Source organism: Zootoca vivipara, chromosome 3 (genome assembly GCF_965207765.1).
Source record: "Zootoca vivipara chromosome 3, rZooViv2.hap1.1, whole genome shotgun sequence".
NCBI classification, from domain to species: Eukaryota; Metazoa; Chordata; class Lepidosauria; order Squamata; family Lacertidae; genus Zootoca; species Zootoca vivipara.
Window position 1 is genome coordinate 48,903,540 of NC_142586.1, and position 13,310 is coordinate 48,916,849.

At 42.9% G+C, this 13,310-nt stretch overlaps 1 protein-coding gene across 3 annotated transcripts; it reads right to left on the reverse strand.

Annotated features, from left to right (window-relative positions):
• Window positions 1–374: 374 nt before the first annotated feature.
• DDO (D-aspartate oxidase) lies at window positions 375–9,687 on the reverse strand. Of its 3 annotated transcripts, XM_035109067.3 has the most exons (6): window positions 9,612–9,687; window positions 7,212–7,318; window positions 6,533–6,719; window positions 5,303–5,411; window positions 3,479–3,655; window positions 375–1,197 (listed from the first exon to the last, which is right to left on the reverse strand). In XM_035109067.3, the coding sequence occupies exons 3-6, from the start codon at window positions 6,702–6,704 to the stop codon at window positions 630–632; spliced, it is 1,026 nt and encodes a 341-aa protein (XP_034964958.2). In that variant the 5' UTR covers window positions 6,705–6,719; window positions 7,212–7,318; window positions 9,612–9,687; the 3' UTR covers window positions 375–629. The 3 variants fall into 3 exon arrangements, with proteins under 3 accessions (XP_034964958.2, XP_088522136.1, XP_060128614.2); XM_088666010.1 differs by lacking the exon at window positions 7,212–7,318 and having other exon boundaries at window positions 6,533–6,710; XM_060272631.2 differs by lacking the exon at window positions 7,212–7,318.
• Window positions 9,688–13,310: the final 3,623 nt, after the last annotated feature.

Here is a 13,310-nt window from a genome sequence, read left to right on the forward strand (position 1 = left end):
TTTATGAATGTGTTCTGGTCTGGGGTATTCCAAGTTAGCAGATCTCACTCCACATACTGATTTTGAATTGCAGCCAAGCAAATAAAGGGAAAATCTTATTTCTGTATGTAAAGGAGTGATGGCAGGTTGCTCTGGGGAATTTTAGGGCAAGTTTGACCTGGACCAACTGGGGTCCTTGTAGGAGACTCCTGGAATGCCACAATGCTGTAGCTTCTGAACCATCCAAGCCATCCCTGGTTTATAAAGACAGAGAAACCCTGCAGAGAAACCCTGCAGAGCAGCCTCCACCTTGAACAGGGCTCAAATAAGTGACTGATCCAATGCTGCCCTCTGCTGGTGAAATGGAGCTGCACAACAGAAAAATTTTGCAAGGGTTGGGGACTCAATATTTTGTATTCAACTGCATTACAGATTAAGCACTGCAGACAAAACCTCTCCTCCCATCACCTTTCAGCCAGTTCTCACATTCCCCTGCTGGCCATCAAGTGCTCAGCTGTCAAGAGAAAGAGAGAGAGAGCCTCTGTATTTCAGAACAAACACACTAATCCAATTTATATCAGTAATTAGAGAGAGAGAGAGAGAGAGAGAGAGAGAGAGAGAGAGGAGAATATGAACATTCACCTTACAGGCTACAGTTTTGCCTTATGCCTTGACATTTCAAGGGCTGCAATGCAATCTTTAACCAGCTGGGTTGCTTCCTTAGCTGTACCCTGGTGCACGGAAAACCCACCGCTCCCATGTCCGTAATTGTGCACCACCAGAAGCTTTCCACTGCCCCGAACCAGTGTCTCTTTCTGGACTCTCACGGCTGACCTGGATGGCCTCAGGCCCACCCTCACCTTTATATCCTGAGCTGCCTGAAGGGACGGCTCAAGAGCACAACATTGGCCAAATATGTCCTTGCTGGTACTGGGGTCTGGAGACAGCTTCCAGTTGCCTTTTTGCCGTGTCCCACCTAACGTTATGTTGTGTATCCCTGGGTAGATGTAGGTTAATCCATCGCCGTCCCGAATGAAATGTGTTACCCAAGGGGCCTTGACCTTGAGAACCTGACCTCTGATGGGGTGTATCTCAAGGTCGCCCACGAGCTTCCTGGACCCAATGCCGGAGCAATTCACTATGATGTCATAGTCACTCCGCAGATCCCATAGGTCTTCGATTTTTCTAGCATGCACCTGGCCCCCATTTCTTTTCAGCCTGCAAATAAAAAAATCAAGAGGTGAATCATTATCGATCAGTTTGAATGTTTTGCCTGACTGTTACGCAGGCCAAGCATATAAGATAATTTAGATGGTCATTGACTTGTGTGAAATAGAAAGATAGAAAGAAAAAAAACAGAAAGGTCCCAATATGCAATCCAGTTAATCTCATCTTACTTTTTTAAAAAAGAAACTATTGAGAAGAAAATCCACTGAAGAGTTTGAAAAACCTTATGGAATAGAAGTGTACACAAGTCAAATGGGATCCATTTGTTTAGGGAAGGGGAAACCCAGCCAGATGGGCGGGGTATAAATAATAAAATTAATTAAAAATTAAAATTAAAGCTGAGTATATCCCATCTCCTTCAGCTATCAGTTCATAGCCACCAGTTCAGTCAAGAGATAAAGTATCCATTCAAGTTGTAGAATATCTCATTTATGTAAAGTTAGTAGGGGGGAATCAAATAGTGTGGCTGCTGTGTGTGTCATGTGTTTGTTTTGGTAAGTCCCAATGACTCTCTACAATCTAAACAGGAAAAAATGTGCAATTTGGAAAGAATAACAAAGGACTGAACAAGTGGGAAATGTACAACTAATCACAGGTTAGGTGATCCCCTTCATTCTACGGCAAAGAGCAGGTTTTCTCCAGCAAAGAGCAGTTTTTCCAGGAATCAGGAAAAGCGCTGAGTCAAGATCCAAAGTATCAAACTTTAAATCATCATCATAAAAAATGCACTGAACAAAGTCAGAGAATAGTGCTTTGAGGGAAGCTGAACTTCCCAGGGGTGTTTTGTGCTCTTACAAAACATCTGTTCAGTTGCAACCATATGTGCTAAGCTGGTAATGAAATGACATAGAAACCTGCACAGATCAAAATTACAGGAAACTGCTCATTGTGCCCATCCTTGAAAAAGCAATTTTCCCATCTACCTCTACCAAAAAATAATGCATCCCACAGTCAGGCTAAAGCAGGATACAAGAGCTGATGGACATTAAGTTGGCCCTCGGTTTATGCTGAAATCTCACCTGTCTATGCTGCACCAATGCATCCTCACAGGTGGGCACAATTCTTTTTTAAAAAACCATGACCCTCTTGTGCCTTCAACAAATCAGTTGTTCATAGGACATGCCCCCTCTCAGTGGCAATCCTTTTACTGTGAGGCAAATATGTTTTTTTGTTTTCCCAGGTTTGTTTTCATTTTAGTTGGGTGTTTTTTTAAAGCTATTGCTATATTCATGCAGCTGAAATTTATGCTGCTGTGGAACTGAACGCATCAGAAGGTGGTAGGCTCTTAATTCCTTTGGTCTGAAGAAGAGGCTGGATGGCTGCTCATCAGTTACGCTGCAGCTGCATCTCCTGAATTGCAAGTGGCTTTGAGGTCACTCCCAATTCAATGTTTCTTAGGTTTGTTGTGACAGTCGAAAAGTAGCCTACGTGCCCCAATCAAAACTCTTCTTGCCTGCAGAAGTGGCTCATGGGTTCCAGCCAAGTGCTTATGACTGATTCTCTTTTTGTATCTTTTGATGAACAGCACCATAAATAGAGCTCAGGGCACTTGAGAAGGGTACACAATAAATTACACATCCAATACACACTTCCTTCTGACCCACTCAGTGGAAGAAATCTTAATCATTTGTTTCAGCTACTTGGACACCATCCTTCAAACGGGCCTATCAGCAAAACAGCATTTATTTCAGTGAGTTTTGTGCCAATGACTCGCTCTGAGGATCAGGCAGCTCCTTTGGGAAATTACAAGAGTGTAAGACAGAAATGAGGGGCAGCAGAGGCCTTTGCCCACAGGCCTGCCTGACAGATACTAAATGGATTCTGCAATTTAGTTGAGTGTCGGCATAACTTTCAGGACTGTTTAAAAAAATGAAACATGACAAGGCATGAGTTCCCCATGAGGTTGCTCATATGTCAGAACAGCACACTGGAAGAATAAAGAGCACTCAGCGTATGATTGCTTCGAAGCAGGAACTCCCAGCCCATGTTGTAACATGGTGTAAGAACAGAAGTGTCATTGCATTACAACCAGGGAGCACTTTCTTAACATTTGGTCTTCGTTTCACTTTCCATCACATCACCACAATAAGAAAATGGCAGTGTGTTGAAAGCTGTGGTCCTACATCAACCTTGACCAGACAAAGGACCATCACATTCTGCTTGTGAGCATGCAGAGGCATCTGTCTGGCTGCTGGAGGCAGGATGCTTGGTCTTATCCAATAAGACAGTTCATTCATTTGTTATATCAAGGTGTCCATCCAAACACTCGTACCTTTTCTCCAGCCAAAGCAAATAGGGTGGGCAGTCACACTTCAGTGTAGTAAAGGCCTGACCACATTTGTGCTGTGGAAATTTCTTCATTTCCTGTTCAGTCATCGAGCGAAACCCCAGAACCACATCAGACCAGAATGGAGGCTTCTCTTCAGGAATGGCTTTAAATATCTGCCAGCTCATAGACATGAGGGGGGGGAGGGGACGTAAAACACACAGCCATTCTGTTACATTTATTGGAAAATCATTATCTAAGAACAAAATTATTTCATATAATTGTGGTTGGGGGTTTTTTTTGGGGGGGGGGTAAGTTCTGTGCCCCTGCTACACCTGTTCCTAAGATGTATTTCCCCCCATAACCAAACCAGGGCCTTTGTAAAGTCTACAAGCTGGGCTTATTGGCAACAGTCCTCCCCTGCTGTTGCTCTACTGCTTTTAATAAAGGTAAAGGGACCCCTGACCGTTAGGTCCAGTTGTGGACGATTCTGGGGTTGCAGCGCTCACTCATCTCGCTCTACAGGCCGAGGAGCCAGCATTTGTCCACAGACAGTTTTTCCGGGACATGTGGCCAGCATGACTAAGCCGCTTCTGGCAAACCAGAGCAGCGCACAGAAACACCGTTTACCTTCCCGCCGGAGCGGTATCTATTCATCTACTTGCACTTTGACGTGCTTTCAAACTGCTAGGTTGGCAGGTGCAGGGACCGAGCAATGGGAGCTCACCCCGCCGCAGGGATTTGAACCGCCGACCTTTCGATACGAAGCTGTTCAACAGCCACCATGATGAATTGTGTCTTGGGAGACAAGTCCTGAATAAATTTCTACCACTCATTCATATGATACCAAAACATGTGCTTATGTGACAGTGGGGGGGGGATAGATACCACACTGGGAACAGCATATCCCAAGGGTTCCATTTAGGATGTTATCTTCATAGAATTGCATGCATTGATTTTGTTTGTTATTATGGTATGTATTTTCATGTTTTTATATTGCAAACCACCTTGTGATATTTGGATGAAGGGTGGTATAGAAATTTAAATAATAATAATCATCATAGAATCATAGAGTTGGAAGGGACCCCAAGAGTCATCTAGCTCAACCCCCTGCAATGCAGGAATCTCAAGTAAAGCATCCATGACAGATGGCCATCCAACCTCTGTTAAAAATCTCCAATGAAGGACAGTCTACAGCCTCCCTAGGGAGTTTGTTCCACTGTTGAACAGCTATCACTGTGAGAAAGTTCTTCCTGATGTTTGGTCAGAATTTCCTTTCTTGTAACTTGAAGCCATTGGTTCAGGTCCTACTTACCCTCCAGAGCAGGGGGAAACCAACTTGCTCCGTGTGACAGCGTTTTAGATATTTGAAGGTGACTATCATATCTCCTCTCAGTCTCCTCTTTTTCAGGCTAAACATACCCAGCTCCTTCAACTGTTCCTCACAAGGCTTGGTTTCCAGACCCTTGATCATGCCTTCCTCTGCACATGTTCCAGCTTGTAAATGTCCATCTTAAATTGTGGCGCCCAGAACCAGACACAGTATTCAGTAATACTACCGTAGTAATTCATGAGCGCATATTGGTTTTGTCTCTCTCCCTTTCTAAAACATGGCCACAAAATACAATTCCAATGCATGCATTTTTATGTGTTTATTGTATTTATAGCCCACCTTTCTTCCTCAAGTCAGTGTGCATTGGGTTCCTACCCAGACAGTCACACAGGCACTGTCCAGACTTTCACTGCTTTATGTGCCTTGGACTCTGCTTGGCCAACAGGCTTGCCTATCCCTCTGCTTTTAGTAAGCATAGTATAGCCTTCCTTATTTACCCAGAGACCAAATGAATCCCAGCCTCTGAAGCTTCTGAGGAATTACAGATTACTGACAGGTAGTCAAAGGTCTCCTTAAACCACTGCTTCTGTTGCTGAACTGGTGTGTCTGCACAGCAGAAAGAAAACACATTTTAAATGAGGTTTTAAATTTATAGTTTCATATCTCTATTCTCCATACTCAGTGAAACATCTAGAATACAATGGAGCTTGACGGTAGTTTGATTTGTAATCTAGTCTTGCAAAGTGATTGCTGCTTCTTCCTGTAAAATACTGGCTACCTTCATACATAGTTGAACGGATATATTTTCCAGCTTCTATCATGTATGTAACATGGCCAAATAAACAATGCAAATATTTCTGCCTGGAAGCAAAGTGTACATACAGAGTCCAGAACAGGGAAGAGTCTTGCATGCAGCAATAGGGGTACTATGACAGGAATAACATGTGGATCCAGAATTGGCCTTCACAGTCACTTACAGACTCATTGTTAAAAGCGTGTTTATGGAAGACAATCTTACTCGGCTACGAGAGATCGCCAAAGAGAAGAGACAAGGCTCTTTGGATGGAGTTTTGTAATGACCCTAGCCTGCAGAATGTTAGTACGGTAGCTTAATGACTGGGTGCAAGTGCAATGTGTAATATTTTAGATTTGCTACTTTTTTCCTTATAGAACTACTGTAAAGAGAGAGATGTACAGCTGATGCTAAACATATGTGGAGGTTATGTTCCAGGGATAATGCATAAAGCCAAAATCGTGAATAAAACACACTCTCCCTGCATCTCGGAACACTCTCCCAAGCTGAGCGCAATGGTGGGAGGGATTCTTTTTGGCCAAGCACATAAAGCTGGATTTGCACAAGTTAAATGTGTGTAAGTCAACTGTACATGCATCTCAATTTGGCAACAGCAGCACTCATTTCACAGCAACCACTTCAGTGTTTTGTTGCTCGTGGTGCACTGATCCACTTGTCATGGAATCAGCCCTGAAAACTTCAGTTACCCCTCTCTGAAGCCTGTTTTGGGAGCTTATAGCAAATACAGAAAATCATGTTTAGGATCCACCTTATTTTTATTGTTGTAAGTTGTTTAAAACCATTTTTAATATTGTGTTTTAATGTTGTAACCCATCCTGGGACCTTAGGGAGAAGTGTGGAAAACAAATAAATACGTAACGTAAAAATCTATGCCTATTTACATTTTGCACCTTAGGAAGGAAATTCCACTCACCTGGGTAAATATGAGGAATGAGCATCCCAGCAGCTACATCACTTGTTGTATTGGGAGTAAACCTGTCAGCAATGAGAGTCACGCTGCAGTCTGAGACAGATTCCGAAATGCAAACAGCAGTAGAGAGGCCAATAAGCCCTGCACCAATGACTGCAATCTTTGCCTTGGCCATGTTGTGCTACAAAAACTGGGAAGGAGAAAGGAGGGGTGTGTGTGAAAATAAAATTCTAAAGACTAAACAAGGATTTCTTATATAAAGATTTTAAAACTAAGGATACTAAATCTGTCCTTTGTGGAACAAGATATGGAGGGCTCTTAATCCACAGGTAGCTTGCTGAATTTAAGAGGGATTAGCATAGGACGTGCTCTGGTCCATGGGGGTCACAAAGAGTCGGACACGACTAAATGACTAAACAACAACAAGCATAGGGAATCTCACCCATGCACTTGATTGAATAGGTTCTTCTGGAAATAAAGCTTAAGAGGTATCCGTTCAGCTTCGTTGACAGCACTTTTGGGCAGTTTCTTGGATCCTAGCCACCTGGCAGGGTCCATTAGTTGGATGCCTTTTCACTCAACTACAGGCTTCCTTAGCAGTGGCTGACAGCCTTCTTAATTTCCTACTATGCCTCAGAGCAAATTATGGTAAATTATTGAGGGACTTAAAAGGATCACTCACTGTTGTCGTTGCAAGATAAGCCCTGGCCAGAGGTGTAACAATGCAGGCTGGGACCCACTGGAGAGGACTTTGCTGAAGGCCCTTTCAAAACTGCAGAAGCTCTGCCACTGTTTAAATAACAAAGTAAAGAAAAGATGGAGTGTGCAAGCAAGCACAGATTTATTCTCCAAACTAAAACACAACCAATTAGCCAGTCATTCCTCTGAGTGGAATAAAAGGTCAGCATGAAACTGCACAATGTCCAACTACACATCTGCAAACAGTGTATGCAAAAGATACCATCTGCGAAGAAGAGAAAGTCACCCCAAAGCATGGGGCAACATCAATATATTGTGTCTTTGACAGTCCTGGCAGAATGCAGAGATTTTGTATTCATGTATTCAAATTCATCGAATCTCCTATTGCTTTGATAGCCATGGCATTAATGTTGGAACAGTTTATAGATCAACAAGTACTTAAAAAAAAATAGTAGAGAGTGGCCTTCGTACCCTGCTTTAAAACATCTTAGATTTTGAGCTTCCTTTGAACTTTGCACATGACAAGTAGAATTTGGTTGATAATTCCCCAAAGTTTATTTCTGATAAAAGAGTACCAATGGAAAGAACAAGTATTTGTTTTGTTTTTTGTCCCTTCTAGGAAACAGCAACAGTATTTCTCAAAATATTTTGGCATTTCAGTTCTCCCCAGCCTGACTGTTTAAAAATCAAATGAGGAAATCTTTAGTAAATCTGGTTCCTTTGTTTAAATCTTCCATAACATATTTTAGCTGCTGGTTTATTTTAGATTAAATCCCCTGCTTACCATTACCTTCTGATATTTTGTGTCTTTTTTCTTTTTTGGTGGGGAAGGCCACCATGCTCCTTAGAACTATGTTGTGCTTTCTCTATAATACAGATTTACTAAGGAAGAGGGAGGGCATTCAACCTTCCCAGTGAACATACATAATTTATCAGAGACAATGACTCTGACACGTTATCCTAATATGAACTCAGTTTAGACTATTCTATTTCTTTAATTTGCACGTTTTCTTCTCTCTCTCCATCTCCTCTCCAGTCCAAAACAAAAAAGAACAATTCTAATGAATGCACAACAGAGCCACTCTTATGATGATTATGATCAAATGTTTACTGCCTGCAGTCATAGGCCAACACACAGAGTAGAGGTAAAAGGGGAAATGTCTGAAACAGATATACAATGTGTACAATTAAACTACTGTACCAGTTCACAGTTCATCATACAAAGCATGACATAAATAGCCGCTAATTACAACTCCCAAAGGTTTCTTGCTGTTTACTTTGGTGAACCAACATTGCAATTTACCTACTCATTATTTTTCAAACCTGCACAGATTTTTGTGTTTGTGTGTGTGTTGCAGTTGCAAAGATCAAGTCAGACTGGAAATATGTCTGCCCTTCCACAGAATAGAGAAGGCAACAAAACACATTTCAATATATGCACTGTACTGTAAAATGTTTGGCATTGAAAAACATGAATATCTGATACATTTTAAATTTAGGGAATAGGATTTTATTTTACATTTGTACTGCACTCTACATCCAATGAACTCAGGGATCAAGCCCATTTTACTCTATCAGATTATACTACTTGAGATTCGGTGGGTTTCATGGTTGAGTAAGGTCTGTCCAGCAAAATTCTGTCCACTAATGCTATGGAGTATATCACGGAATTTTATGCTGGTTCAAAAATAGCAAGAACCCTGTGGCATATTAAAGCCTAATATATTTATTATGACATCCGCTTTTGTAGAGGTGTGATGCAGTGGATTCCAGTCCATGAAAGCTTGTGCAGTACAGTACTAAATGTGATAATCTTTCAAGGTGCCACAAGACTCTGCTGCTTATGCTGCAAAAGACTTAACGTTGCTACCCCTTCTTGAGGTTACAATGGTCCAGCAGGCAGAGAAAATAGCTATGGATAAATATTTCTCCTCTAGTTACTCTTTCCCAGCACCCATTCCCAAGAGCACTTCCTTTATGGGGAATATACTAGTCCCAGCCCCTGCCGTTTGTGCAGCGCTGACTTTTGCCCTTTTAAACGGGGCTCAATTTCTGTTCAGAAACGTTGCAAAAAAACACGGCTTGACAAATGATCTCTGACCGGTCAAAAACGCCCCAGGATTTTCAGCAAACTGCTTAGAATGCGGATAAGAGCAGGAACTATGAAGCAGGATAGCATTATTAAAATAAAAATTAAAAATCCACAAAGCTCTCCGCCCTCCCTTTTCTCCAGGAACCGGCTTTATAATAATATGTAGGTTCACAGCGTACATTTCCTACATGGCTCTACATTTACTTGGGTAGACGGACAAGGGGAGATCATGGGTTTTCCCGCTCATTCTAACGAGCCCCGGACAACCACGGGAGAGGGGCTAAAAAATACCTTTCCTTTCAAAAGAATCCGGACCCTTTCCGACAAAGTGGCGCCTCCCCACCAATGGATTCCAGGCCACGGACGCGACCATAAGAAGGGGACGGAGGGGAAATGCAGGCTCGGAGGGCGGGGCAATCGCCAGAAGACGGCTCTGCTTGGTCCCGATTGGTCAGCAGCGGCGGGTTTCGGCGAATCCACGGGCTCGAGGGCGGCCCGTTTCGTGCTCCCTCCCGCCGAGCCTCGCTCCTTGCAACGAGGCGTCTCCCGCTGGTGTTTTGGATTCGTCCGGCTGGATCCGTGTCACGGAGTGTGCACGGGTCCCTCAAGGGAAACTGCTTCAGTTGTCTCGTTGCATGATTTTAATTGGTGCTACTGGGCAACGAAGTCAAAATAAGAGTCGCAAGGTTAAATATTAAACCAGAGGCAGTTTATTCATGGCCGGATTATAATAGTTGCAATTGGAATAATTGCGCCAGGGCTTATATCTGCAAGGGACCCAGGGAATGTTTCATGCTCTTGTGTGTCAGTCTCTAGGTGAGGAGTAAACTACTGTACAGCTCCCGAGATTCGGGTGTGCAGCCATGTGTTTTAAATGTATGGTGTAGATGTTACATACAGGTTTCCATTACAGTACCTCTCAGAGCTCCTCTCTTCAGACATGTCTATCAGAGCTTCTGCCAAAGGTTTATTTATACATGAGTGGGCCAACTCAAGTGGCCACCCCACTCCACATTTCTAGCAAACATATGGAAGGAGGCTTTGGAGGGAAACTCCCTTTGAATTGGAGCATCATAATAATTTGTATTGTTTGTGGACTCCCAAGCTGGCAGTGAGTCACAAAACATATTAGAATGCAGTTCAAAAAAAATTGAGTAGTTGCAACTGCAAAGTGCAGAAAATGATTATTTGGTACAGTCTCTTGCCCAAATGATACAATATGATTAGATGTGTCGTATATGGTCACAGTGCAACAAAAAATTAAGTACTGTGCTGGGTCGTGGCCAAAATTCATATTTGCTTTATTATCAGAATGTTTCAAGTTGCTGGTTATATTGAATATATTTTATGTTTGTTTTTATATCTTTAGGGCCAACTATTTACATGAAGGCTGTTCCAGGTGGATAAAGAGGTTTATGCCATGTGTAGATGTAGGATTCCTCAGAAGCTGGGAAGAGCAAATTAATACTCCATATATCTGGGTCCTTGGTTATGTATGTAATAGGAGCTCTTTTCCAGGAATGTAGGAAGCCCTTCCCTCTACCTTCTTTCTTGTTGGAAGGGAATCCAATGTGGGCGTTCTCTTTCATCAACAGTCAAATCATTACTTTGCACTTTGGGAGCAATTAGCTGCATAGTACATGTGTAAATTCGTTTTCAGTCAAAACAAATCCTCATATTTCCCAGTGACTTACCGTAGCAGGTAGAATGTTAAGAGCTGCTGCTGATTTTTCAGATGTATGGAGGCAGCAAGCAAGAATATCTCTAAGCCCCTGGAAGCATCCATTCATTGCCTGGATAAGGTTTCAGGTTCAGTCTCCATAATTTCTCACTAATAGATCTCTGCCTAGGAACTGCTGGCAGCTGTAGAATGGGAACGTCTGGAAACCGTTGGCAGCCCATGCAGAAAATGCTGGGCTAGGCATGGACTAGTTATCTGAGCAGGGACAGCTTGCCCCATTTCACTATCAGAAGATAAACAGGAATTGCCAACCCATTTCACTACCAGAAGATAAACAGGAATTGCCAACCCCTGGTTCCTCCCACCATGCCCCACTTCTGCTACAGCCAAGCTCCAGTTCTCTCTGAACTCAGCAGGGGCTGAGGCGCTCCTCCAAAAGTTGCCACGCACTTGGCTTTTCCACCCAGGGGCAGGGAAGAGAATTGGCAATGTGCTCCAGAACGCCTCCCTCTCTGTAGTGGAAGCGGTGGGGTGGGCAGAGAACTGCCTCTTTCAGTTCCACCATCTGAGGTGGGTGCATCACCTCACATCGTGGGCGGGCCAGCTCTGTATCTGACAGTCAGCATAAGACAACTGCTCAGGTTATTATATATCTATATATGGTATATAGATATATAACACCACCAGGATAAATATATATATAGATATATAAAACCTTAAAATACTTGCATTGACATATTTTGTTAATTATAAATAAAATTTTAAAACACAATGTCATCACTTTCACAGTTGATGGTACATAGGTTTACACATTGGACAATCATTTATGTTTATTCCTTCATGGGGGAAAACACACATTCATTTTCCATAATTAGAACAGTATCCTGGGTTCTGAAGTTGAGGGCGTAAGATGTTTGTCACTTGATTTCACTGCCATATTTTCAGTTATTGGATGGCATCACCACTCCATAAATCCATATTCTTATGAAACCCAATCTTGTGAAAGAGAACATCTGTTCCAGGAAAAACCACAGCTCTCCTCTTCACACAGTTACAAGATATCCTCATGACTTGTTAGTAGAGGCACATATTGGCTACTGCAAAATGGAGTTGTCCGGCTGCTGATTGAAACGGCACTTCTTCCTTGCTATCTGGCCATCTTTTTCCCTGCCAAAAGGGATATTTGTTAGTCCTGGTTTTTGGGGTTGGTGGGAAAGGTCACACCTTGCCTGAGGGGAGGCCTGCAGCCTATGGCTGCCAGTGTTTGTTGGTGCTTTCCTGCTGGTTGTCTCACAGTAGTCTTTACAGGGGGAAGCACTGAGAGCACTTCTTTCTGACTTAACACTAATGCATTGTGCATAGGGAGAGGTGTGAGCATTGCATTTAGTGACGTCATCAAGACATTTTATCACCACACATTGATTAATGGCCTAATTGCTTGTCTAATGTGGGGACGTCATTCACCACCAACATTATGATTGGTGGATGGCAATAGGGTTGCTCAGAACAATGTGGGAGTGGTTGTCTGTTTTGTTACACTGCCTCTTGTTTTTCTTGCTGTTCTTTGGCTTTCACCTTTGCTGCTGAGAACACATGGTGGCATAAATGAATTGCCCTGCCAGTCGTGAAACATTTATTTCAAGAGTAGGGCACCCATGGCCCTCCAGACGTTGTTGGACTCCTATCAACCTCAACCAGCAGAGCCAATGGTCAGAAATGATGTGAGTTGTAGTACAACATCTAGAAGGGGCAACCCAGCCAGATGGGTGGGATAGAAATAATAAAATTGTTGTTGTTATTAAGGTCCAGCCCAAGTACCAAGGCAGGACAATACATGTTGCACCCAAGGATAACTGAGGATGCCAAAGATTTCTGTTGTTAAAATAAGAAACTGTATATTGTTGGCCTACACACACACCTTTCCAGAACCACAGTCTTTATCTGCTAGCCTTTGAAAGGGCTGCCACGGACAAAATTGGGCATATGAGAAATGGCGAGTCTCAATAACTTGAGTCAGGAGGGTTCAAGAATCAGGGAGGGAGAAGGGGGTGTTGGTGGGTACCGGTAGGAAGTCAAAGTGTTCTCTAGGGCAGTGGTTCCCAATTGGTGGGCCATGGACCCCAGGGGGTCTGCATAACCTACCCAGGGGTTCAGTAGCACCATTCATCTAACGAAAACTATATCAAAATTTTCAAGAGTGGGGGGGTCATGGCTTGGCTTTCAAAAAACGGGGTCTGCAGTACTTAGCTAATTAGGAACCACTGCCTAGTGGTCTCAATATTTGCTGCTGTTGTTCAAGGAAATAAGTG

Bases quoted from the DNA above. Each gene is read 5' to 3' on its own strand.
- DDO (XM_088666010.1), bottom strand. From the start codon at position 6,704: ATGGCCAAGGCAAAGATTGCAGTCATTGGTGCAGGGCTTATTGGCCTC. The intron at 5,412-6,532 runs GTGAGTGGAATT...TCTGCTGTGCAG, and splicing joins CATTCCTCATATTTACCCAG to ACACACCAGTTCAGCAACAG. The intron at 3,656-5,302 runs GTAAATAAGGAA...CATGTCTATGAG, and splicing joins GGGATTCATTTGGTCTCTGG to CTGGCAGATATTTAAAGCCA.